The following is a 24,277-nucleotide window of genomic DNA, read 5'->3' on the forward strand; positions in this document are numbered from 1 at the left end:
CAAGTACATTGAGAGTGTTTTTACTGAGTATAAATGGTTCCTTAGCTGTGCTATGCTGATTAAATTGTTTTTTTCTTCCATCTTTTTAGCTGGCTAACAAGTATTGGGCTCCTCATGTAAAAGATAAACTGCCCTTTGACCCAAAGGTGAGATACAGTACACCTCAATGGTTTTAGTACATTAAATCTTTGTATGGCAAACTCTTATATTGCATGAAAGTGTAGTTCCTGTACATTCCCCATGTATGTGTTAATTGCTTAGTTTTAAATGGCATCCCACATTTTGTAAGAAAGAGATCCTTAACGTGTGCCTTTATGTGTTCCATATAGGTGATGGAAGATATATATGACAAAGAGATACTCAAGACCAAGTAAGTGAATATGCAGCAGCCTTTACTTTAACTTCCCTTCTGAACTGATTTTACTTATATTTTGCTTTGTTGTGTTTGTTCAGATTTGCCATCAGAAAAATTATGCTGCTTGAATTCAGGTGAGATGCTTCCTTTTGTTTACTGTTTCAAACAGACACACAAATAACACAAATGGCAGTGCCACTTGGGGACAGATTGATTTGTTAATTTCTTATGTTTTAGCCAATACCTCGAAAACTACCTATGGGTGAACTACACTCCTGAAGTGTCCAGCAATGCCTTTCTCATGTCCATTTGTTGCATTGTGAATGAGAAGTTCAGAGAGAATGTCCCAGCTTGGGAGGTAAAAAAGAATCCCTTTTGCTAATTTACATTTAGTCTAATTGTCATTACAAGTTGTATCAAGACTGCATAGGCTGCTATACTGTACAGCAATTAATCAGATTTTATTGCATGATGTTTGCCAGGTGTTCAAGAAGGGGCCTAGACATTTCCCGTTCTTCTTCAAATGTGTGATGGAAGCTGCGTTGGCAGGCGAGGAGGCTGGCCTTACTCTGAGAGAACAAACTGTGCTCCTGGTGTTCCTGGACCACTGCTACAACAGTCTGGTGTGTACCACACATATTTACAGTTTTCCTTATGTATTCTGTTATGAGCAGGATAAAAGCATGTCTGTTTTAGGCTAATACTTTTATTATACTATTTTTAATTCAAAATTTAATTTTTATTTTTAATAACAATATTTATATGGCATCCTCCTCGCAAAGAGAGCTTTGCCATTTCAATAATAATAGTAGATTCTAAAGTTGGGTTTAGAACTAGTCTTTACGCAGCATGCTACCATATTTTGCCAGATAGAAATTAAATTCAGTGTAGTTATTTGTATTACCCACTAGGTGGCAGTAGTAGACAAGTCAGTGCAAGCAAGGCTAGCTCCCTCTGTATCTTCTGTAACTGTGTTAAACCACAGGGAAGCACTGCAGATGTCTCACTTCAAAATCTGCTGTGATAGCCTGCTGCCCTTTGATTGTATCCCATAAAGGCCTCTAAATATTTTAGTTGCATACTTTTATTAGGGGCTGAAGTGCAATAAAAATCTGTCATGCACAGTGCATTTTGACAACTCCCACTCACTCTCCCCCTCTCTCTCCTCCCTTGTGCTTCCCTCCCAGGAGGTTGATTTGATCAGAGAGCAGGTGCAGCAGCTCATTTCTCTGCCTATGTGGATGTGCCTCACACCAGTAAGATGTCAAACTATTACCCTAATTAAGTTTTTGTGTTGGATATTGGCACAACAAGTAGTGTCACTGTTTGATAATATTATAGGAAAGTATCAGCTTCTTGCTGTGCTACTGAGTCTTGTTAAACTGCCTTTTTACTGATTTTTTTTTTCTCTCATTTTTGTAGTCTAGACTACAGCACGAGCTAAAGAAAGTTCCCAAGCTGCAGAAGTTCTGGAATCTAATCAAGAAGAAATTTGATAAGATGGATGCTGATGCAGCTGAGCAGTAATAAAATGTTCTTTTCCTGCATGTTCATAACATCTATACAACAAATTGTGCTTTTTTGCTGAGTTTCAAGGCTCTATCTGATTTTCTTTTTTTGTGTTTTCCTCAGGGCAACCAAAGAGAGGACCTTCCTCTCATCTCTGATTAAAAAGTTTATTGGAGTTCTCATGTCAATTCCATCATCAGGTAAGTCAGAAAAGGTGTTCCTCTGCATTAAAAGGAGCAGTCTAGATATAATAGATATTTCATCATATGAAACACAGCATTTCCCTTTTCGTCACTGCTCCTTTCTGTCTGAGTCGTGCAGCTGCCGAAGGAGCATGCACTCCAGCTGCCATACAGCCACCGGCACTGACTACTATGTTGTAATGCAGGCCGACACACAGGCCCCCCACCTGAATGCTAAAAACAGAATGTGTGCATTTGTGTGTTTAGATAGAATTCAAACCTGACAGATTGGATTACAATCTAAAGCCCAGCAGGATCTGCATCACTCTAATGTTTGCTGTATGCCTCAACTTTAAGTGCATACACACTTACCAACATACACAAGCATGCTTAATGAGGACTGAGGTCCCAACACACTGCTGTGCTGGCCATGCAATTTCTCATAGTGAAGCTCACACACTCAGCATGACGCCTTGGTGTTGTCCACATGCGTTTGCTGTCCTCATACCTTTGGTTAAAATGATACATATTCTCTTGCAGCACTACATCTACCATTCTCTGTCATTTTCTTGTTAACACATTCTTGTTAATATTCATAATGCTCCCTCTCATGTTCTACAGGGCCTGCATGCATGGACAAAGTGCATTACTGCGAGAGATTCATTGAACTTATGATTGATTTGGAGGTAAGAGAGACCCTCATATTAAATGGCTGTATCGATTAAATATTATAATTGTTTCCCATTCAACTTTTTTTTTTTAATTTACCCTGACATGATGCACTCATTTCCACTGTAATCGAGCACACCATGAGTGTATGTCTACAGTATATTTGCCTTCATTGGGGTGATATTTGCTTAATCATCCCAATGAAGGCAGCAGTCTAGACATCAGTTTCTGCAGACCTCTTTATTCTTCTGTCCTTCACGTTTATAGCTAACTCAGGCCAACAGACAGTGGATAAATGTCCGGCCCCAGCTCCACTCAATTTTCATCTGTCACTGCTGTCTGCAGAGCTATGCACTATTTGAAACAGTAGTCTTTGGTCAGAGTCTGGCTTTTGACGTGCTAATTATAATGTGCAGTATTTTTTCTGTTCATGTGGTTATTTGATGAGACAACGTTTAGACATGAAGGGAAAAAGAAAGTAAAAAAGCAAGGACAATAGAACATTGTTTTACAGAGACAACCGTATCAATGAGGATGCCGTGAAGACACAATGTTACACAAGATAGTTGCTCCTGCTGCATGGGCAGATCTCCTGTTACTAGTGAGGAGGGTCAATAGATTTCATCTGGTTGTCTGCTGACAGGCTGGCCTTGCCTTTCCTGGCAGTGGCTAGTGGCCGGCCAGCTGACTGTCTCCAGAGACATCTCCTGTCCTTCAGCACTATCCTTTTACAAAGCCACAGTTGCCTGAAATCCATACTTCCTCTCTCTGATGATGGCCTGAAAATTAATGCAAGGGGGAAAAGATCCCTGGTATCATCCCTGCTTTATGCTGGTTGTCATGAATGTGTGGGGATCAAAGATGGTTGTTGGATATAAAGGTATCTGTTCTCCCGGTGTTTAGGTATCACTGGCTGCACCTGCTGCCTTTGAAGAGCAGTTTTCAATGAATGAAATAATAGATATTTCATTTTGTTTGTGTTTTGCATTTATATTGTCTCACAGACCTTTATTGGGCCTTTTATAGTAAGATTTACCAGTCACTATCTCACCGAGCTGTTCATCAACATGTTTAGAGTCTGCTTGTTATATTCCTATAAAAGCAGCTTTGCTATCTCATTTTGACAGCTTTGCTTTGCTCCTGCCTTCAAGTCATGTTCCTGTGCTACAAACGACAAGCAAATAAACGATGACTATAGAAGTAGCAGAAGTTTTTGCCCTGTTGTCATCATATCTTACCATCAGTTTGCCTTATTTTTGCTTCTTTGGCATATGTTTCAAAACAACCTCTCGAAAAGGAGAATTGATCAATAAGTTGTATGGATAATCATGATCCAGATTCTTGGAAATGTGGTTATTGTTGAGTCAATTGATTTCCTCGACCCCTGAGTGTCATTTCATACGATACCCAAGTCTTTTTTTAGATGAATAAGAGATACTTTCCTGCTATTTTGGTACTTGTTGAGATACTACTCAGTACAACACTGCATCCTGTGTGTCTAGGCACTGCTGCCTACCAGGCGATGGTTCAACACAGTGCTGGATGACTCTCATTTGGTGGTCCTCTGTAACCTGTCCAGTCTCTACAAAAGAGAGAAGGAGGGACACCTCTTCTGCCAGGTACAACACACAAGCAAATGTGCATTCTTACTCAAAGTGGTGATAAGTGTCCTTCAAGTGACCTGTATTACTGTCTTATCTTTGTAGTTGCTGGACATGTTGAAGTTCTACACTGGTTTTGAGATCAATGACCAGACAGGAAATGCCCTGACACAGAAAGAGATGACCACTTTGCACTATGACAAAATTACGTCACTGCAGGTACGGTAAATATTATACAAAAAGAGGGACAGGCACTTTGAGGCATATTTTAGCTACCTTCGTATTGTGATTACTGTGCCACTACCTCTGTAGTATAATTTTGCACGAACATAAACTACAGTATCACATGTAATTTTTATAGTTGTGATTTAAAAAATGTAGGGATTTTTCATCTTTATGTATTGCAAAATTCTAAACTTGTTCTTTTTTATATTCATATTTTTGTCAATCATCACAATCTGATATGATAATGAGTCATATTTATTTGCAGTGATGATGTGTTTTTGGACCGCAGTCAGTACTTTGTGTTTTGTTTTCTGTCTTGCAGAGGGCAGCCTTCTCTCATTTCCCAGAGTTGCATGACTTTGCTTTGTCCAACGTAGCAGGAGTGGACACTCGAGAATCACTGACAAAACACTTTGGAAATCTCAGGTAAGTAATGGAAAGATCCATGAAACAAACAAGCTGCACATAAGGGACATAAGGGAAGTTGCACTGGGAGAGTTCCTATGATTGATTAATTAAGTCATTACTGCTGAACTTGATAGGAGCAGTGTGTTGTCCAAAGTAAGAGGTCTGATGTGTAAATGTTCTTTATATTTACTTGGAAGTGTTTCGCTATCTCCAAAGCCCCCAGCTTGCTGCCAGCAGGTGCCAGATACTATGTTTGCGTGGTATCAGTTAAAGTACAGGCACATACTGCATGCATAGTTATCAGGATTCTGCTTTGTGATATAGCAGCAGCACGCTTTCTGTCTTCACTGCTAAATGGCAGCTAGTGAACCCTCGAACAAGCAGCTGGTACCAGCCAGAGAGAGAGAGAGGCACGCCTCATTAATTTAATCGATTTGCAGTGGCTTGAGAATAAACTCTTTGAACAGCTGTGTTTGTCAGATCATATTAGCTTGCAAAAGAGTCAAAAAGCACCCTCATTCTAACTGGTCTGTGCATGTGTGTTTAAACATGTACACGTTTAAATGGGAGGGGAAAGACATTGACTCATTGCTAATTTGTTATAACTTTATGGTCTAACCTTCCTTGGCATTTGATATCTTAATTACATTTTCATATTACTGACCTCTACTCCAAGGTCTTTACTATAAGTGTGATTTGGCTCTGCAACACACTCTTAAGCAAGTGACTGATTGCTTATTTGGTGCACAGTATGGATTGTATTTGTCATGATTGCTCTGGGCTGAACAACTCAAAAGTTTTCTAGCTGTCCATCTTTCCATATCCATATTTTTGGTGGATAATAAATGCTCAAACTCATTTCTAAGTTTCATTGAGTCAGGCAGATTGTTATGAGTCAAGCTGAGCTGAATCAGGTAAAGACTTAATTTCACATATTTCAGAAGCTCTGCTCCTTTTTCCCGGAATTAGGGTTTTGAATATAGCAGGAACGTCATTGTTCACAGCTCCACAACTGTCACCAAAGCAGCTCCTGGGTAACTCAAATATGCCGATCAGATTTAACAAGGCACTTTTCATCCAAACAACTCATGCTAATGCCAGTTTATTCCAGCTGTGCTACCCATAGGCTAAGCTCCCAGTCACCCGCCGCTCTGAATTTATCCGCTAAGTCTCCTGAACCCACAAACGCAGCATCATTGCATAGCCAGCCCACATCTACACACACAGCCATTCTCTCACAATACATGCAGACAGTTCTTTCAGTTATGTAAAACATTTTAAGTGTCATTTCAGGCCAGAAACAGAATTGAATACATGATCAGAGAGAATGCATCATTGTGAAATGCTAGCAAAATTGAACATCGTGATTCTCTACACTACATATCAGCTGAGCAACTTATCAGCTAAAAAAACAAATAAATACAATACATAGTTTTTCAGCATTCCAATTACAACAACCTGACATGTTTCTCCCCTGTGATGTTTGCTGCATGTTTGTTCCTCTCTCTCTGACTTTCATCCTCTGTGTCCTGTCTACCTCTTCTCTTCCTTTACCCAACCGGCTATCAGCAGGATGATTTCTCCTTCTGAGCCGGGTCTTGCTCAAGATTTCTTCCTGCTAAAAGGGAGATTTTCCCTTGCCACTGTCTGCTTGCTTAGGGGTTAAGGCTCTGGGTTTCTGTAAAGCACCTAGAGAAAAATTTGATTATACACATTTACTACATGAAATGTAAAAAAAAAAATCAGTGTTATTAGTTCTGTGCGTTATTTCCTCACCACGGTCCTATTTGAAAAAACGTCCATCTGAATCAAATGTCTGACGTGTGTACAAAAAGTGTTACCTGAAACTGACCAGGTGGCAAGTTTATTTACTAATACAAATTCTTAACAAGGATGTAGACACATTACAGGCAGTAGAGTGACCTTACTGTGGACCAGTTTCTGTCATGTCCCCATCCTTACAGTACCTTACCCTGCCAGTGGCTCAGCTGTCAGTCATGACCTGGTCCAGTCATCTCCATTAGTCAAGAGTGAGTTGTCTGCTGCTGTTGTTTTGTTGCTAAGGGAAGAAATGTCCACATGACCCATGCCAGGTCATCTGCTGGGCCACCAAACTGCAGCATTGGCAGAATTGCCACCCCACTGCCCAAGCGTGGCATCACAAGTAGCAGAGTGTATGCACACATGCGGTTACAGTTGGTCAGTGCCACGTGTGGCTGTCCAGGCCTGTCACAATGTGTCAAGACTCTGTCCTTTGCGGCGCTCCAGACCCTGCCTGTGTCACGGTGTGTCAGCCTGATTAAAACAGGTCTGTATGCAGAGAGCCACACCTCAGCTTTCTGAGGCAGAGATGAGCTTTGATTTTTTTATAATCCTGTCTCATTAGTGCAACCCAGCACACACACACAGTGTGACAAAGCAGGAGTGCTGTGTCAAAGCAAAGAAGAATTGTTTTATGCTGCACTGCTAATAAGCCCTGAGATTGAAGACTGTGCATCTTCACACATACACGCTGGTATTTGAGAAATCTCTCTAAAGGTGAGGTAGTGTCCCAAAAGAGAGCCTGGTCTTATATGTTTATTTTTTTCAGAAGCAAATCCAAATAATAACGAATAACGAAGTATTGTTATATGAGCAGATTGTCCTTCATTTCATTATCAACCCATTTTTTCCACAGTAATTATCTGTCTGTTGGATGAGAGTGCTGGCTTAACATGTAATTGGCAGTTTCTAGCTAACCACTTGGTTCTATTTTTTTTTAATAGTCCCAACATGCTCCACAAGGTGGCCTCATATCTGTGTTTGCTACCAGAGCTGCCTGAAGGACAAGACACCACCATAGAGAAACAGGTTCTCCTTGAGTTACTGGTAAGTGCAATGCAAGTTTTTGTTATACAGTATTGTCCGTGAGAGTATGTGAGTTCTATTTTACAGGAGTCCAGACATGTTGCAAGTAAAATATGTAATACTTACTTGTTACCTTAGAAAAAGCATATTTTCTGCTGTAACATCTGATGATAAGGTTCCATATTTTTTCTCTAAATCAGGCTTTTCTAAACAACTTTTAATGCTTCTGACCTTTAAATTGATGAAGCAATACATCAGGTATTGGTTGCTTGTCAACTGGCCATATAAAAGATGGTGTCTATAAACTGCTGTTTTCCTACAACATGGCTGCTCAGCGTTACGGCATAATAGGTTTTGTGCTTCATATTTTAAAGTAATTAATTTAAGCTCTCGACCTTGGAATTTGTATAGTATCCCCTCCTTACTGTCCCGTCCCTCTTGAATTTGCCTTCTAATCCAATTACTTCTTTATATGAGCATTTGTGTAACATAGGGTAAATTGAAGACAATGCTGATGAGCTATGGAGAGCCCTTTATTTCTACAATTTTTGTAGTATCTCTTGAAAAGCTTCAGCTAATTTGATTGTGTTCTCTGGTTGCCCTTCCCTTGCTCTCCTAATGTTCTTTTTTAAACCCTCTCAAGGAATCTGCTGGACCCTTGTCCCACTAGTCTTTCCAATACACACTCATGTGCTGTAGACCTTATCATCAAAGTGGGTGTTTCGATGGTGTCCCACGGTTACTCATAATTACCCCCAAGAAGGGATAGAGTAGAGCTGTTTTGTAATTATCTGATTAGATTGTTGCAGTAGACGATGTCAGGGGTTTCATTTGTGTGTGCCCGAGGTTGCCGCCAACAACCAAAATCTCTGACTGCATAGATTTAATAAGAAGAGGCTACAGGATTGGAATACTTCCATGTAGGGAGCAAAAACAATCATGCATGCTACTGAGAACACAATTATAAGTGGGGTGGAGGAAAAGTATGTCCTCTGGCAGAACAGATGAGCAGATTTGAATTTAGCAGTTCATATCACTCTACCTCACAATGTAAACAATTCAGGTGATTTATGTGCTTTTCTAGAACAGTAAGAAGTTTTTTCCATAATAACCATATATAAGAGAGACAACCGTTACTTAACATTTCTAAGTGTTGGACATCAGTCTGTGCATGTCACACTTCTGCTCTCTCTTACAGGTGTCCTGTCATCAGCGCAGAATCTCACAGATTGAGCAACTTAACCAGATGCCCCTTTATCCAACAGAGAAAATAATCTGGGATGAGAACATTGTCCCAACGGAGTACTACTCAGGCGAAGGTGCGCATCGGACCCTCACCTGGTGCTAAACTGGCACTACTTTCAACTCCTGCTCTATTGTGGTCTGCATGTTTTTCTTGAGTTTATATCGACTCAGTGCTTGTTCATTTGTTTGTATTTTTTCAGGGTGCCTTGCCCTACCAAAGCTGAATCTGCAGTTTCTGACCCTCCATGACTACTTGTTGAGGAACTTCAACCTCTTTCGTCTAGAGTCCACCTATGAGATCAGACAGGATATAGAAGATGTGGTTTGGCGAATGAAACCATGGTGATTAAGAATTGAGATTGAGGAAGGGATGACAATCAGTGTTTTTTTCCTGCAAGTAGAACAAATGTCTGCCATTAACTCAGCTACTTGCTCTTATTGCCTTAATGAATGAAGCTTCTTGTCCTCAGTCTACCCCTCACATGGTTGCATAGCACAGTGATAATATTTTATTAAAAGGCAATGACATTTGGAACACCACATTTTGAAACCCATTGCTTAACATAATAAGTGCTCCCATTATGTCAAGGGATGTAGCAACGTGCTTGTTGTTCCTGCAAAAGTAAATAAGTAAGCAGTAGTGCCAAATGCTGTCCTAAATCCAACAGATTTTCAAACCTGACAACACCCCACAGCACTTGTCTTAACTTCTTGTCGTGTCTGTCCCTCTACACAGGCAGTCTGAGTATGGCGGAGTGGTGTTTGGGGGATGGGCTAGGATGGCTCAGACAATCACCTCTTTCTCCATAGTAGAGGTTGCTAAACCCAACATCGGAGAGAGCTGGCCTGCACGTGTCAGAGCTGATGTCACCATTAACCTCAATGTACAAGATCATATCAAGCAAGAGTGGGAAGGTGAGTGATGGACCTTTTGGGGATTTCTCTCCTGTTTTTTTAATCAGAATATTTCATTTCCCAAACCACACATCCATGATGCCTATTCCGTGTTATTTCTGTGGGCAAACCACACTCTTGAACTTAAATGCATTATCACTGTCCATTACACAGTACTTTGCTACACCCTTACCCTACACGCTTATTTTTTTCTTTTTCATGACATCTTTTAAGGACTCCCCTACTTAGGAGTTTATAACCCCTATAAAGTCTTCACTGTCTATTCCATCCCATCAGACCTTGACATAAAACCTTTGCCTGCTTGTTTTTTATTTCTAGTTTCTTCCAGTGAGCGTCTTTGTTTTATTACCTGGTCATTTTTTTCTGTCTGTGTGCTTAATAAACTGTGCACTATAGATAATGCACTACAGGGGCTTCATAGCCTTGGATATCCAGGGAACATGGAGGACGCATGGAAGCCTCTGACTGGCTGTGTATAACTCTCCTGTGAAGGATACAGATTAAATAATTAATATGCCAATAATGACAGCATAATGGAGTCATTGATAAAGAAAATGAATGCTGAAATGAATCTGTTTTTATACTTTTCTTCCTCTAGCCTTTTTTGCAGCTTAGAGCTTCATGTATTAAAGAACATTTCAAATGCTGACTGGGCAGTTTCATCCATCACCCTATTACTCTGTCTCCTCTTTCTCTGTCTCTATATTCTCTCACATTTTCCTGCCTCCTTTTGCTCTCTGTATCTGTAAAAACTCATTCCTTTTTTTCTGTGATGGTAACCTCTCTATCCATCCTCTTTCTCTGCAGGTCTGCGGAAGCATGACGTTTGCTTTCTGATCACTGTGAGACCCATGCTGCTCTACGGCACGCGTTTTGACCGACGGCAGTCCTTCGTGGATCAGACTGGCCTGGCGTACGTGAGAGGCTGTGAGGTGCAGGGTATGCTGGATGACAAGGGGCGTGTCATTGAGGAAGGTACGTTCATATGTGCACCAGTGACACATGACATCCATCCTCCCATCAGACCTATACACCATCATTCCCACCAACTAATCCACAGGAGAGGGTCAGACTGATGTTGTCATTGTGACAGTCACAGTGAGATCTGCCCTGTTCACATTAACATTCCATTAACCTGAGGTTAACAGCAACACCTGGGCTCTACCTACACCCTACCCCCTGCTTTATTTATTGGATTTAACTAAAGACTTGTATTGCTTCTTCTGTTGTCGTGGGATTCTGTAAGTTAACCCTGGGTTGGCTTGTCTGGCAGGCACTATTATATCAGCTGCTCTGACCACTGAAACGAAGTATTATCAGTAATAATGTGTTCTACCATTAGAAATCAAATATTGAGTCTGTTTAATGTCCACACAGGGTGAATACACTCAAATCTGCTCTTTCCTGGAAAGTAAACTAGTAGTACAGTAGCACATTCTGCCTGCAGGCCACAGTAGTCCCTCAGATTGGTTGGTTTACTTAAGTTAGCCTGCAAGTGTTTGCTTTTTTTTTTTTTTTTTTGTCAGGACATGTGTCCATGTGGTAAAGCACTCTTTCCCTATCCCCTTTCATCTGTTTGGATTAAATATGCAAAGGCCAGGACTTTCTAAATAGACACTATACCAGGAAACAAGCTTTGCCAATCTCGGCTTAGTTAAACTTTTAGATCCTCTACGGGCTAACTGCAGGCTAACTGGGTGGCAGGGTGACAGATAAATCACTGGGTTGAAGACATATTATCTTGTAAAGACTGCACTTTTTAAATCCAGATCTCCTTGTAAATCACAAGTTGATTTAAGACAACCTTTTAGTAACTGACAGGTTAATACAATGATGCATACCTGTTACAACTGCTCACATGCCTTGGCCTAGTTGTCCACATTGTTATTGCATAGTGTTAAGGGTGCAGCTTCCACTACTAAGCTATCACCAGACTCATTTTAGTAAGGGGATTTGATGGTCCCCACATAGCTATACACACATGCACAGGGGCGCACACATCAGAAGCAGACGGGATTGGTTTCACTCTCCTCCTCTGTGCCCTACAGCTCCACACAGAATCTATTTAGAAATCTGTGAAAGCTGCACTTGCTCCACCACACGGGCTCCCCATGGGAATAAGACTAAAGGCGGTGGCCTGTCAGTCAAGCATCAACATGTAGCTGCTGTTCCTGAGGGGGCATGGCACTACTGTAGTGTAGCAAGCCTTACTTATCTCTTTTTAATGTAAGTATAGGGATGAAATTACTATTGAAATCATGGTTTTATATCTGAAAATTAACTGATTAAAATGAGTTTTAATATCCACATTGTTCTTCTGACACATAGCACTTTCTGTTTAGATTTTTCTTTGCTTCCATTTCATTGCATAGGATTACTGTAATAAGTATTCTTCCTGCCCCTCTGTTCTAGGCCCCGAGCCAAAGCCTAAGCTGTATGGAGACACCAGAACCTTCCGAGTATGGCTTGACCCTAACCAGTATCAGCAGGACATGACAAGCAGCATTCAGAGTGGCACTGAAGACCCATATGAGACTTTCAACATCATCATGAGACGCAAGCCCAAGGAGAACAACTTCAAGGTTTGGAAACGCAGACCAGCTGTATATTGTGTTTGAGTACTTTATCTTCAGACCTTGAGCTCTAGTCCTACCAACACCACCTCTGAGTGATGTATTGCACATATTATAGTCTGTTATGTATTGTAGCTATGAGATTGGGGCCAGAGCGCATTAGAGGTTGCCGCCCATTCAAGGCCCTCCCAATGACCCTTCGTCAGTCTCCTCTTTGAGAATCCACTTGTGGCAGCAGACTCATGCTGTATGTCACAGTGTTATTATGCTTTCTGTGGGAAAGTATGGTGAATTTTATATAGTTGATATGATATGCCGCTATCCTTAGAAGGTTAATAAAAAAACGAATCTATTTCCACTTTGTTTCACAGAAGTGTTTTTGCAGGTCACAGTGAAGTTCACTGAGTGAAAGTTTTGTTACAATCCCAGCCTTGTGTTGATTTCCTCCATTTTGTGTGCACATTTTTTAAATGTTAATCATGCACAAAACTTAGAGTTTTATCACATCTCTCAAATTAAAAGCTTCTCATTACCGCTTTGTCAAATCTGCTATTTCTAAGTCTGCACACCCATTTCTGTCTTTCACAGCCACAGCAATCACAGATGTTTCTGAAGTGTTTTCTTTTTTTTAACTCCTGAATTTGAAAAGCGGGAACTAATGGGTATTCAGGAAACATTCTTCTCTATCTTTGATCTATGACACACATACAAGCGATCACATTCCCCCCACAGTGTTTGATGCACAGAGTATTAGACAGTTTGCAGCTCATTAAAATATAATTGACAGACTTACAAATTACCTGCTGTCCCAGCAGCTCACCACAAACCTATTCATATCCACCTAAACTACCTCTTGTGAGATGGTTGTTGTTGTCTGATTTGCTTCATTCATTCAGCTGGATGTTTCTCTTTAACATTTTTGTTGCTGTGTTTCAGGCAGTGCTAGAAACCATCAGACACCTGATGAACACAGAATGTGTTGTCCCAGACTGGCTTCATGACATCATCCTTGGCTACGGTGACCCAGGCAGTGCCCACTATTCCAAAATGCCCAATCAGATCTCCACATTGGACTTCAATGACACCTTTCTGTCCCTGGATCACTTGCGGTCATGTTTCCCTGGTCACACAATAAAGGTCAATGAAGAGAACCCTGCACTGCAAGTCCCCCCTTTCAGGTAAAGTCAAAGATGAATGAATGTAATGATAAAAAGAATGTAATATTAATATATATAATCCACAATTTATTGTTATTTATTATTTTATTCATACACTCTTTTTTTGTTTTACCAGAATCAAGTTTCCCATCTCCAACACAGCAGACAAGGGGAAGAAGAGAAAGGCTGATGAAAAAGTGGAAGACAAAGAAGAAGACATGACCCTAATCGTTGAACCCTATGTTACCCCCAACCGTGGGCCATATCCCTACAACCAGCCCAAACGGTGAGAGGTCAAGACACAGGTCATCCCACTGACAACTTAACGAGGTCAAAGAGTTATACAGTGTTTGGTTAACCTTCTGTAGTGAACACACTCGCCTCTTCTTTTATGGCAACATCTTCCTGGGCACACTGTCCACATACATTTTCCATTAAAACGAAAAATCAAACCCCTGAAAATCCATTCAGAATATTCTTCTCAATATAAAACAGTATAGAGGTACAACACTCAAAGCTATGCTTATTGTAGGTACCCAACTCTAAGCATGACTTTTTTTATTTGTTTATGTGTGCCTGTCTGCAGTATCTGACTTCTTAACCATCTAATGTTGCGGTGCTATTTTAGTTTTCGTCATGCCTACATTTATAGGAATAAACTTTTATGCCGTTAAGAGTGAATAGAAAATAATAGTGAAAACTTGCACTTTGATATCTAATCTTAGTAGAGATTAGATACCCTCCCACATAACAATCTTTCAAGATGGTCTAAAAAGCATTAACACTTGCAGCAGTAAGCATCTCTTACGAAGACAAATGTGCCCATGTTACCAATGCCTTTTAGAAAAGTATTTACTTTAAAAAATATCTGCAATAAATGTCTTACAGGAATACAATCCAGTTCACTCCCACTCAGATTGAAGCCATTCGAGCTGGGATGCAGCCAGGACTGACCATGGTAAGGATATGGTAATTAATTGTGTGAGTCCAAAGCTAGCCAAGAATGTTGTAAATTTTAGAACCTGTGCACCAAAAGCAGCACGAAGGCCGTATTAAAATTTAAGGAATCAACTACTATTATTATTTTTGATTTTATTTTTGAAAGCACCGATGATTGACAATTCTCACTGAAACCTCTACTATACCATATGGTAGTGGCGATAAAATAGCTAATGTAAAATGTAGGCTTAGAGGTACAGATGCACCACGTCTTATGCACATCCTTCCAGCGTAATACACTGTTGTGACGAAAATACTATTCTGATGTGATGATTGGACACTGGAAGCAAGATCTGAGTTATTTACTATGCAGCTAGCAGAGGTAAATATGGCAAAGGGGCTGTCAGCACAGTTGTAAAACAACTCTGCATGCATGCCTTCCTCCTCACCCCTTCTAACCTTCCTTCTTGTCATATGTCATTAGCAGCCATAACAAACACATACTACCTCCTAGTCTGCCTGGCTTTCATGTATTAAAACCAAGGAGCTCATTTATACTGATTTATGCAGGAATCTGTAATTGTGCTTGCTATTTTTAGAAAAGATTACTCACCTGAGAGACCCACACTACGACCAACATGCTTCATGAATATTTATTTAGTAAATTAAATGTGCTCTTCCCCCCCAGTAAATATGAGTCTAATTATCACGAACTTGTATACAGTGATGAAATCCTTCAAATTTTCAAAGGGGAGCCTTATCGGATAACTCTACTTCTACAGCTGTGTATGTGCACACAAACTGACTGTCTTGGCATGCCAGGCAACACCACTTTGCATTGGGTCCATCTGAGCATGGCTAACAATGGGGAACTAGCCTAGCCTGTTGTGACATGCCCATGGCCTGGCTGTCACAACCACTAGCTTATCTAAAAGAGTGCCTTTGCAGCCTAACTTCTAAATGTGCTTATGTGTTTTTTTTATCTTCATCTCCTAAACTTTGTTCTGTGTCTCCAGGTTGTTGGACCACCAGGTACAGGAAAGACAGATGTTGCTGTTCAGATCATCTCAAACGTCTATCACAACTTTCCTGAGCAGAGGACTCTCATAGTCACACACTCCAACCAGGTCAATAGCCCCTTCTACATATACACACACACACATACAGAGCTCTGTAAATTAGTTAGGTCCTGTCTTTGAAAAGTTTCTTGAACACTCTGATCAACTAACAGTGAGGCTGTCTTGAGAATTTACAGCCTATGCCCAAACCTACCCATTAATCACGCGATAGTCATATTCAAACTATGGAGGAAAAATTAAAATCTGAGCTCTCCCGTGCCCCGGTCTTTCCCCCGTAGTATTTAATCATAAAGTAATCTGCTGTTGTTTTAGTGGAAGGTTGCCAGAAGAAACTTTATCCATAGGAAGCATAGCTCTGTAGTAATTATTCTCCTGCTTTTGTCTCCATCCCCACTGCCATCTACTTTATATTACTGAGCCAAGTTTACATTATAGAATGGAAAAAATAAATTTAGTACACATCAAAGATACAACTCAGTCAGTTACATATCTGGGCTTTTGATTCTCAGGCTCTGAACCAGCTGTTTGAAAAGATCATGGCCCTTGACATTGATGAGCGCCACCTTCTGCGTCTGGGCCATGGAGAGGAGGAGCTTGAGACTGAAAAGGACTTCAGCAGGTGAGGACAGCCAGCAACAGGTGTAAAGACAAACACCCACACTGGTATATGCACCTAAACAAACATATGAAAACTGAGACAACATGAATTCACACATAAATGTGTGAAAGTACATTCAACAAATGAGCGACTTGCTGTGCATCTGCATTGCAGAGGCTGCTGACAACACATACATAAAAACACTACATGGACGCAGCTGCCCACATACATAATGACTCTGGGCGAGCATGGTGACAGGGCTACTTGATACACTTGTATGCCAGGCTATGGACCTGGCTTATCTTCATTAGGCATCAAGAGATCTCAGACCCCTCCACTCGGGTAAGGGATCTGTCCCTGCAGGCCTGTATTCAGAGGCAATGCATGCCAGATTAACTCATTCTTTGCTATTTTGGACCACAAGAAGTGACCTACTAACACTAGCCATCTACTTCTAGGTTACACAGGCTTTAATTAATAATTTACTTATAACTGTGAAGGATATATAAACTAAAGAAATACTCAAAAGCATAAATATTATCATGTAAGTTTTCATTAAAATGTTTATGTAGTGGCGAATCAGATGTGGGCGACATTAACAGAGTAAAATCTAAATACACACATTACGCACTTTTGTAACACTAGTTGTTTAAGAACCTTCCTCATGGCAGGTGAAAATGCAGTACTAGTATTCTTCATATAGAACTTGAGCCCCTAAGTTCCCAACTCTCTGAACCACTGTGTGTATGTGTGTGTAAGAGAGAGAGAGTCAGTGAGTGAAATACCTTGAAGGATAGTGACTCAGTCCTTACTACTGAGATGGGAAATGAGAAGGTGGGGGGCAGAGCATTTTAAGCACTCATGACAGACTTCAGAAAGACAGATTATCTCAAGATACCCAAAACATTTACAGTTCTGCATGACTGGATGCTGCTATATTTAACACCACTATTGAATGAATCAGCCAGAACCCTTTTTTTCACTAGCAGAGCTTTTAGCCAGGACCTGAATATAAATAGCTCTGTGTCACTGAATATTAAAAATCTTTATGCTGTTCCTATTTTAAGTGTCCTTATAGCTTGCATTGTTAATTAGCACCTTATCCTCTCATGGCACCGAGAAAATTGCATCCTGTAGGTCTCAGCATCATGTCTGAGGAAGTAAGGGGTTATACACGTCTTTCATTTGCTCTACCCTCTGTTTGACTGCTATTCAGTGTGATTGTATGACTGTAGTATAAATAGTGTTGTATTCAAAACTGGGGTCAGCACATGAAAGCAGTGTCTTACATTCTTAAATTATGCAGCAACACAGACATAAAAGAAAAAAGCTTTAGCTAGCAGCATTTAATATGTTCCTGCCTGCCTGGCTGCTTCATAACAACATGCAGACTCCACACTTCTTCCACCCCACTGACACTAGTGAGAAGAGAGAGCAGAGAGTTTTAATTAACACTGTATACCAGATAAAAAATGGACGGCAGCGCTTCTCAGAATGCCTAACAAAGGAGAAGCTGCAGCATCAATTAAAAATGCCTTCTTGCTTTTTCATGATGTATTGTTTTGCTGTTTTAATGTGACTTGGAAGTAGATGGTGGCAGTATGTTGGAGGGTATATTTAGATGTAGATAGTGTATATGTGTCCTAGACTTAAAATATCTGTTGAGAATGTGTCATTTTGCTACAATTGGAGTTTGAATGTAGCTGAACGCATAACAGGTGTGCCATCCTGAGAAGCAAGGTCACTTTCCATTTTTATTTAATTTTATTTTGGCAAACAGCGAAGCACTGCCATCGTCTTTGAGTCATCTGCTGACTGAGAATCTTTGGAGAGGGGCTAAAAATAGCGCTCACCTCTGGTATTACCTTGTGACCCCTCCTGCATCCTGTGTGTGTCTGTGTGTGTGTTTAGTCTCATTGCCAACTAATAATGGCTTTTAAGCAACATTGTTTAACTGCAGAATAAGACGTATGATACCATGTAGACAATGTACACAGTCAAGGGCAGCTCTTGCCTTCTTTAACCTTTGTACACCAAAAGTCATATTAAAAATGTTTTACATAGTTTTACATATACTTATAATAACTATAAATAATGTAGAAAATACTGTTAAGTAGATACATGAGGTGAAGGTTATTCTGGCACTTTAGTTTTATGATATAATATAGGCACAAATTCAGATCCTAGATATCTAGTTTTTGTTTGTTTGGCTATGTACTGTTGTCTTAATATTGTTGCATGTATTTATGTAAAATCTTCAGTCCTCTGTGATATTTGTGATAGTTTAGGTGCAGGTCATGGTTGGCTAACTATTTTCTGCTGTCTACAGATATGGCAGGGTAAACTATGTCCTAGCTCGAAGACTGGAGCTCCTCAGAGAGGTGGGGAGGTTACAGGAGAGCTTGGGTGTCCCGGGAGATGTTTCTTACACGTGTGAGACTGCTGGACACTTTTACCTTTACCAGGTAAGACTACTGAAATACTAACGTAGGTTAGGTAAGGTTTAGCAGGACCTTTAAAAGGCCAGTTTATTCATTAATTTATTTATGTATTTTAATTCTACCTACCTACTAATTAACTTCCTTCCTTCCTTCCATGTGTGTTTGGTTTTTGATATTGACTTACACAGACAGGAATGAGCAGATGAAGAGGAGAATTATTTTGTGAGAGTTTCTGTCCTGTTCCTCAGACCATTTATGTCAGTCAAATACAGACTTTATTGAAGTTGATATACCACAGACTCACTCCTCGTTTTGCCTAGACTGCAAATATGTAGAAACATCTCTTTTAGAAACCAGTCACAGGCCTTGGTGTTTATTTCTGTCACCTCATTATTACTGTCCCCTCAGACTGCAGCAGAAATGTTGTTGCATTCTCCTGCAGTACAGTAAGGACTCTAAAACAGACACATGTAACTTAAAGAAGTGCAGAGTGTCTTCTTCAGAGGAAGCTCAAGTAATACCCAGCTGTTATCTCTGAAAATAAGTAGCTGTTACTTTCACAACAGAAATGTGAGACAGTTATAACGTGTGTGTGTGTGTGTGTGTGTGTGTGTGACTGTGTGTGACTGGATTTGCAGCTCATTATTAATATTAGCAGAGTTTCTGTGTTTATTTATATATTATAACAAGCAACTGATTTCATTCTGTAACATTGTTAAGATGTCAAGATGTTGTTCGCATAGAGAAACCATGGCCAAAGGGAGACTTCTTTGTCAGTGGCCTATGACAATTATGTATGTATATTTAATGTTTCTATGGTGGTCCTAATAGTCCATACAGACAGATACTTAACATGCAATTAAGCCAAGTCCTCTAGCCAACTCATTAATGCTATCCTTAAAGTTGTTTTTCACAGAGGTATTTATAGAACTAGGCTATCCTGCTGTTTGGTTGAAGCTGGCTTATTAGGCGCTCAGCAGGGGCACCTCTGTAAGAGTGAGGCTATCTGTTCTCATTTGTCCATTTTGTGTGTTTTTTTGCTGTAATCAAATTAGACAAAATACAGGATGCACCATTTATGCTGTGCAGATAGCAGACAGACAGCAACTAAGTGGAGGTCCATGTGCTGCACATGCCCTTATAACAAAGTGTTTTTGGTGATTATTTGGTTATTACCCAAATATAACAGCACTGTCCTCCCATTATCCTGCATTCTTCTGAGGAAACACAGATTTCAAATATATACATCTGAACCACAGATCATCACAACTTTGACTCATTCCAAAGACTCTTAAAAACCCATGTCTTTCTCGTCCACAGGTGATCTCTCGCTGGGAAGAGTACATGAGCAAAGTCAGGCCTAAACAGGGCATGACTGTGGATGTGGAGGCCGTTGCTGCACACTTTCCGTTCCACAAGTACTTTTCCAATGCTCCCCAGCCTGTGTTCAAGGGCCACTCTTATGAGGAGGACATGGACATTGCGGAGGGCTGCTTCCGTCACATCAAGAAAATATTTACCCAGCTGGAGGTAAGAAGGTCACATACACACACACTGTGTGAGTTTTCTTGATGATAAGCAATTCCCAGTAGGATGCGAATTTGAGGTGATTTGAGAGCAATAAGTAATTTTATTAATAGAACAGACAGTATTATGTACAGCATACCTAGGCACAATGTCAACAAATATTTTTACTCTTTTTGCTCAATAACACTGAGAATTTTATCTCTTAAACTATTTGACGCTCCGTCACGCATAAGTACGGTAACTGCCTTCACAGTCACCATTGTAAGATTTTTGTAAATTAATAGTGATGTGTCAGACACTAACTGTCTGTTTGTGGATGTGTTTGTTTTCAAGCAACACATCAATTTTTCTCTGTCATTCTTTCACACTCAAAAACACACAGTGGAAAATGGGTTATCTTTGCTGCTCAGCCCATCGACTCTCTCTGTAGGGATAACAAAAACATTTCAGATTTATGGGAACACCAAGAAGGTCTCAGAAAAGCAATAAAGAAGTTATTGGCTAGAGGTAATATCCCAACACATGTGGTGACCTTGATTTATCTGGCTGGCCTCTGTATCACTGCATCACAGCACAGCACCTCTCCCTCCTCCTTCAGCCTCACCCATGCTGCAGTGAAATCTGTACACCCATTAAGATGTACTGCTGTATGTGTTGCAGGGTAGCAAATGTAACATTCTGCTGAATTTGCTTAACTGTCTACCTTTTCAAATGTAAAAGCAGTTTTGAATAAGCTGTCATAGGTATATTCTAAGAATTTATTGCTTGACAGACAGAGACACAATGTGTCTCCTGGGTTCCTGTATAAACATCTCCTGTCTACTCCCCTGCAGTCCCACTATATTTATACTGCTTACTGCTTATTTTCATTTTTCTCTCTTCCTCCTCAGTGTCTGTGAACCCTTACCATTTCACACTTCAACCACTACGGAGCCATGGGGGTTAAAAATAGACTTCATCAATATTGCATTATTTGATTGGCTTAATATTAATGCTAAAATAGTAACACATCAAATATTTATACCCCTGTGCTGACCGAGTCTCCCTTCCTCCCTCCACCCCTCCCTCCTTTCTAGCCCTTACACAGCTAAAGTGGCAACCTGAAATATGTATGTCTGTTTACCCATATATTGTCTTTTTTTTGATAGTGCAAGGATATTGGCGCTTGAAATAAACTGGTATGCATTTTTAAGCAAAGGCAGAATTGCTTCTTAAGCTGCAGTTATTGAACAACAAAGTACACCCAGTACCCTCACCACAGAGGAGCCTCGCGGCTGGCTGGTCTCTTTATCACTGTATCATGGGGACAAGAAGACTAACTCCTAATGAGAGTAGAAAGCAAAGGGATTATGTTAATGACACGTTTCATTAAAAAAGCAGGGTACTGAGCATTGCGAGTCATTTAATTGTCTGTCATGACATTGTTAAAGTTGTGGTGCATCTCCCATCAATTTGAGTTGAGTCATTTGGGGTATTTGAGTGCTTAGACTAATGATGAGCCACATACTTTCTTGTGAATCAAAGACTGTGATTCTGAATATTGTAGTGTGGTGCTTTCTTATTTAAGGTTTTGTTATTTCAGCTCAGTGATTCATCTCCTGACACTCTGTTTCTCCCCCATTTAACCTTGAAGGAGTTTAGGGCTTTTGAGCTGTTGAGGAGTGGATTGGACCGCTCCAAGTATCTGCTGGTAAAGGAAGCCAAAATCATTGCCATGACCTGCACACATGCTGCACTCAAACGTCATGACCTGGTCGAGCTTGGATTTAAGGTAGGATTTTTATCCAGTAGAAGCAGGCTTCTAGTTAGACGTGTATATTTTGTAGTTTGTTTACCTTATCACATGAACTGCTGTGTCTCTCCATTAGTATGACAACATCCTGATGGAAGAGGCTGCACAGATCCTGGAGATCGAGACCTTTATCCCTCTATTGTTGCAGGTAACCCTTTTCTGACTTTGGTTGGTCACTTTTATAGAAGATTAAAATTACACTTGTGAGATCTGCCAGGATATAAACTCATGTTTTCTTACATCAAGCCAGGTTTAATCTTTGCTTCAGCCTCCTGTTACCTGACACTCATTGCTATGTTCTCCCTGATTGGTTCTATACATGGTAATGGTGTTTGTCTTTGGTAGCTACACCTAATAGTCTGAGTGCTAATTTCTGTGTGTATGAGGCCATTAAGTACATTAGCTTATCCAACAACCCTGCTAGAGCTCTTCCCATTATCTCACTTCACCACTGATCAACAGTCTGAGCCATCTGCCACTTTCCTCATGCTTCAATCCCTTATTCAGCCATCTGACCTTTACCAGTGATTTCAATGATTAAATTATCTCTAGACTTACAGTAGTTGGAATATTAAATTTGAGTCAAGTCAAGCCCCAAACAAACAGCACCAAATTAGTGACATTTTGCAGTATGAATAAAGACATGAGTAAAATCTGTAGTGACCCTTTATGCCTCTTTCCTTGATTTTATTATCCTATTTTCAAAATTCAGTGTCACATGCACAAATCAAAATTGAATCAGGTTGGAATTGACGAGAGATTAACTGCACTGTCCATCATACACAAGTGATACAACTCCATTGAAAGGTTTATTTGTTTGGATGGTACACATGTTCTGTATTTCCATACGTGTAGAACCCTGAGGATGGCTTCAGCAGGCTTAAGCGATGGATCATGATTGGGGACCACCATCAGTTGCCCCCAGTCATCAAGAACATGGCCTTTCAGAAATACTCCAACATGGAGCAGTCTCTCTTCACCCGTTTTGTGCGCCTTGGGGTACCCACTGTCGACCTGGATGCACAGGGCCGTGCACGGGCAAGGTGAGTGATGATGACACAAGTTTTGCTGCTTCCCCTCACATAAAGTGACAATAGTGTTATCTTATGTGTTTCCTCTGCCTTTCCCACAGCCTCTGTAACTTGTACAACTGGCGCTACAAACACCTGGGGAATCTGCCTCATGTCCAGCAGCTTCCTGAGTTCCAGGTGCCCAACCCTGGCCTGACCTTTGACTTCCAGCTAATAAATGTGGAAGACTTCAATGGGGTGGGGGAATCTGAACCCACCCCTTACTTCTACCAGGTCAGTTGTTCAATGCCATATTACAAAGCGTCCATAATACCAATATTCAGTGTTTCTCAATATTGGTGGTTAATTTTGTACAACAGCTATACCACTTCCTAGATTTATAAACTTCTTCACACACATAAATACTTACGCACACTTCTTCAGATTCCAGAGAGTTCCTTCCTTTCCTCTTCTTTCTTGTACCACAGTTCATGTTTACTAAATTTCAATTGTTTAACCTACCAGTCTATATGATATATACATCACTCTGCTTAGTCTGCAGCTAATACTGGCTGCCGAGCACAGACCATTGAGTTTGTCCTTCACAGCAGGAGCCAGATTGTGTTTCATCATGACATTGCTGAGACTGTGTGTGGGGAAAGGGAAGGGGTTGATAGGGGCATTAACTTTGGCACAACAGCTCAGGAGACTATATCTGACTGTCAAAAATAACAGGAAATATGTCTCATAATCATAAAAAAATTATAGAATATTTGGATATCAAAATGTATTTTCAAGAAAAAAAAAGAGTAGGTGATTTTAGGATTTCAGTCTTGTCTAGTGAATCATTCATGACTGTGTATGGTCCTGTCCCTGAAGCTCCTTATTGTTCTTAAATCCAGACCATGTGCATTTCTCGAGGCACCAGGTCACATGAACCTCAACTCCATTTGCCTGTTGCCATTTTCAGGCTGCTCAAGGGAATTGCCAGTATCACTCACTATGTCTGACACACACACACACACACACACTCCTAACAACTAGAGGAGATAAATTTGACACTATAGAAGCAATTGTATCAACTGCACACTGAACTCATGTCACAGCTGAATAAACACTGCCACAACTGCTGCTGTGCACTTTCTGAGGAACAGTGCACAAATCTTACACAAAATGTCTGTGTGTGTGTGTGTGACAGACGATTC

The 24,277-nt window shown here is 40.5% G+C and overlaps 1 protein-coding gene across 2 annotated transcripts in view; it reads left to right on the forward strand.

Annotated features, from left to right (window-relative positions):
- The window catches only part of aqr (aquarius intron-binding spliceosomal factor), a 36,140-nt gene that overhangs the window by 615 nt on the left and 11,248 nt on the right, over positions 1 to 24,277 (forward strand). For both annotated transcript variants that reach the window (XM_028395660.1, XM_028395661.1), the window contains exons 3-31: positions 90 to 146; positions 330 to 370; positions 454 to 489; positions 593 to 713; positions 838 to 978; positions 1,543 to 1,611; positions 1,778 to 1,878; positions 1,988 to 2,064; positions 2,668 to 2,732; positions 4,218 to 4,334; positions 4,422 to 4,535; positions 4,864 to 4,967; positions 7,715 to 7,817; positions 8,995 to 9,115; positions 9,242 to 9,383; positions 9,778 to 9,956; positions 10,764 to 10,931; positions 12,369 to 12,538; positions 13,466 to 13,707; positions 13,823 to 13,972; positions 14,575 to 14,644; positions 15,642 to 15,752; positions 16,214 to 16,323; positions 18,632 to 18,767; positions 20,064 to 20,273; positions 21,904 to 22,041; positions 22,139 to 22,210; positions 22,918 to 23,105; positions 23,195 to 23,366. In XM_028395660.1, the coding sequence (XP_028251461.1) occupies positions 90 to 146; positions 330 to 370; positions 454 to 489; positions 593 to 713; positions 838 to 978; positions 1,543 to 1,611; positions 1,778 to 1,878; positions 1,988 to 2,064; positions 2,668 to 2,732; positions 4,218 to 4,334; positions 4,422 to 4,535; positions 4,864 to 4,967; positions 7,715 to 7,817; positions 8,995 to 9,115; positions 9,242 to 9,383; positions 9,778 to 9,956; positions 10,764 to 10,931; positions 12,369 to 12,538; positions 13,466 to 13,707; positions 13,823 to 13,972; positions 14,575 to 14,644; positions 15,642 to 15,752; positions 16,214 to 16,323; positions 18,632 to 18,767; positions 20,064 to 20,273; positions 21,904 to 22,041; positions 22,139 to 22,210; positions 22,918 to 23,105; positions 23,195 to 23,366 (3,525 nt within the window). The remainder of the gene's footprint in view (positions 1 to 89; positions 147 to 329; positions 371 to 453; positions 490 to 592; positions 714 to 837; positions 979 to 1,542; positions 1,612 to 1,777; positions 1,879 to 1,987; positions 2,065 to 2,667; positions 2,733 to 4,217; positions 4,335 to 4,421; positions 4,536 to 4,863; positions 4,968 to 7,714; positions 7,818 to 8,994; positions 9,116 to 9,241; positions 9,384 to 9,777; positions 9,957 to 10,763; positions 10,932 to 12,368; positions 12,539 to 13,465; positions 13,708 to 13,822; positions 13,973 to 14,574; positions 14,645 to 15,641; positions 15,753 to 16,213; positions 16,324 to 18,631; positions 18,768 to 20,063; positions 20,274 to 21,903; positions 22,042 to 22,138; positions 22,211 to 22,917; positions 23,106 to 23,194; positions 23,367 to 24,277) is intronic.

The sequence above is a fragment of the Parambassis ranga genome, chromosome 22 (genome assembly GCF_900634625.1).
Source record: "Parambassis ranga chromosome 22, fParRan2.1, whole genome shotgun sequence".
NCBI lineage: Eukaryota > Metazoa > Chordata > Actinopteri > Ambassidae > Parambassis > Parambassis ranga.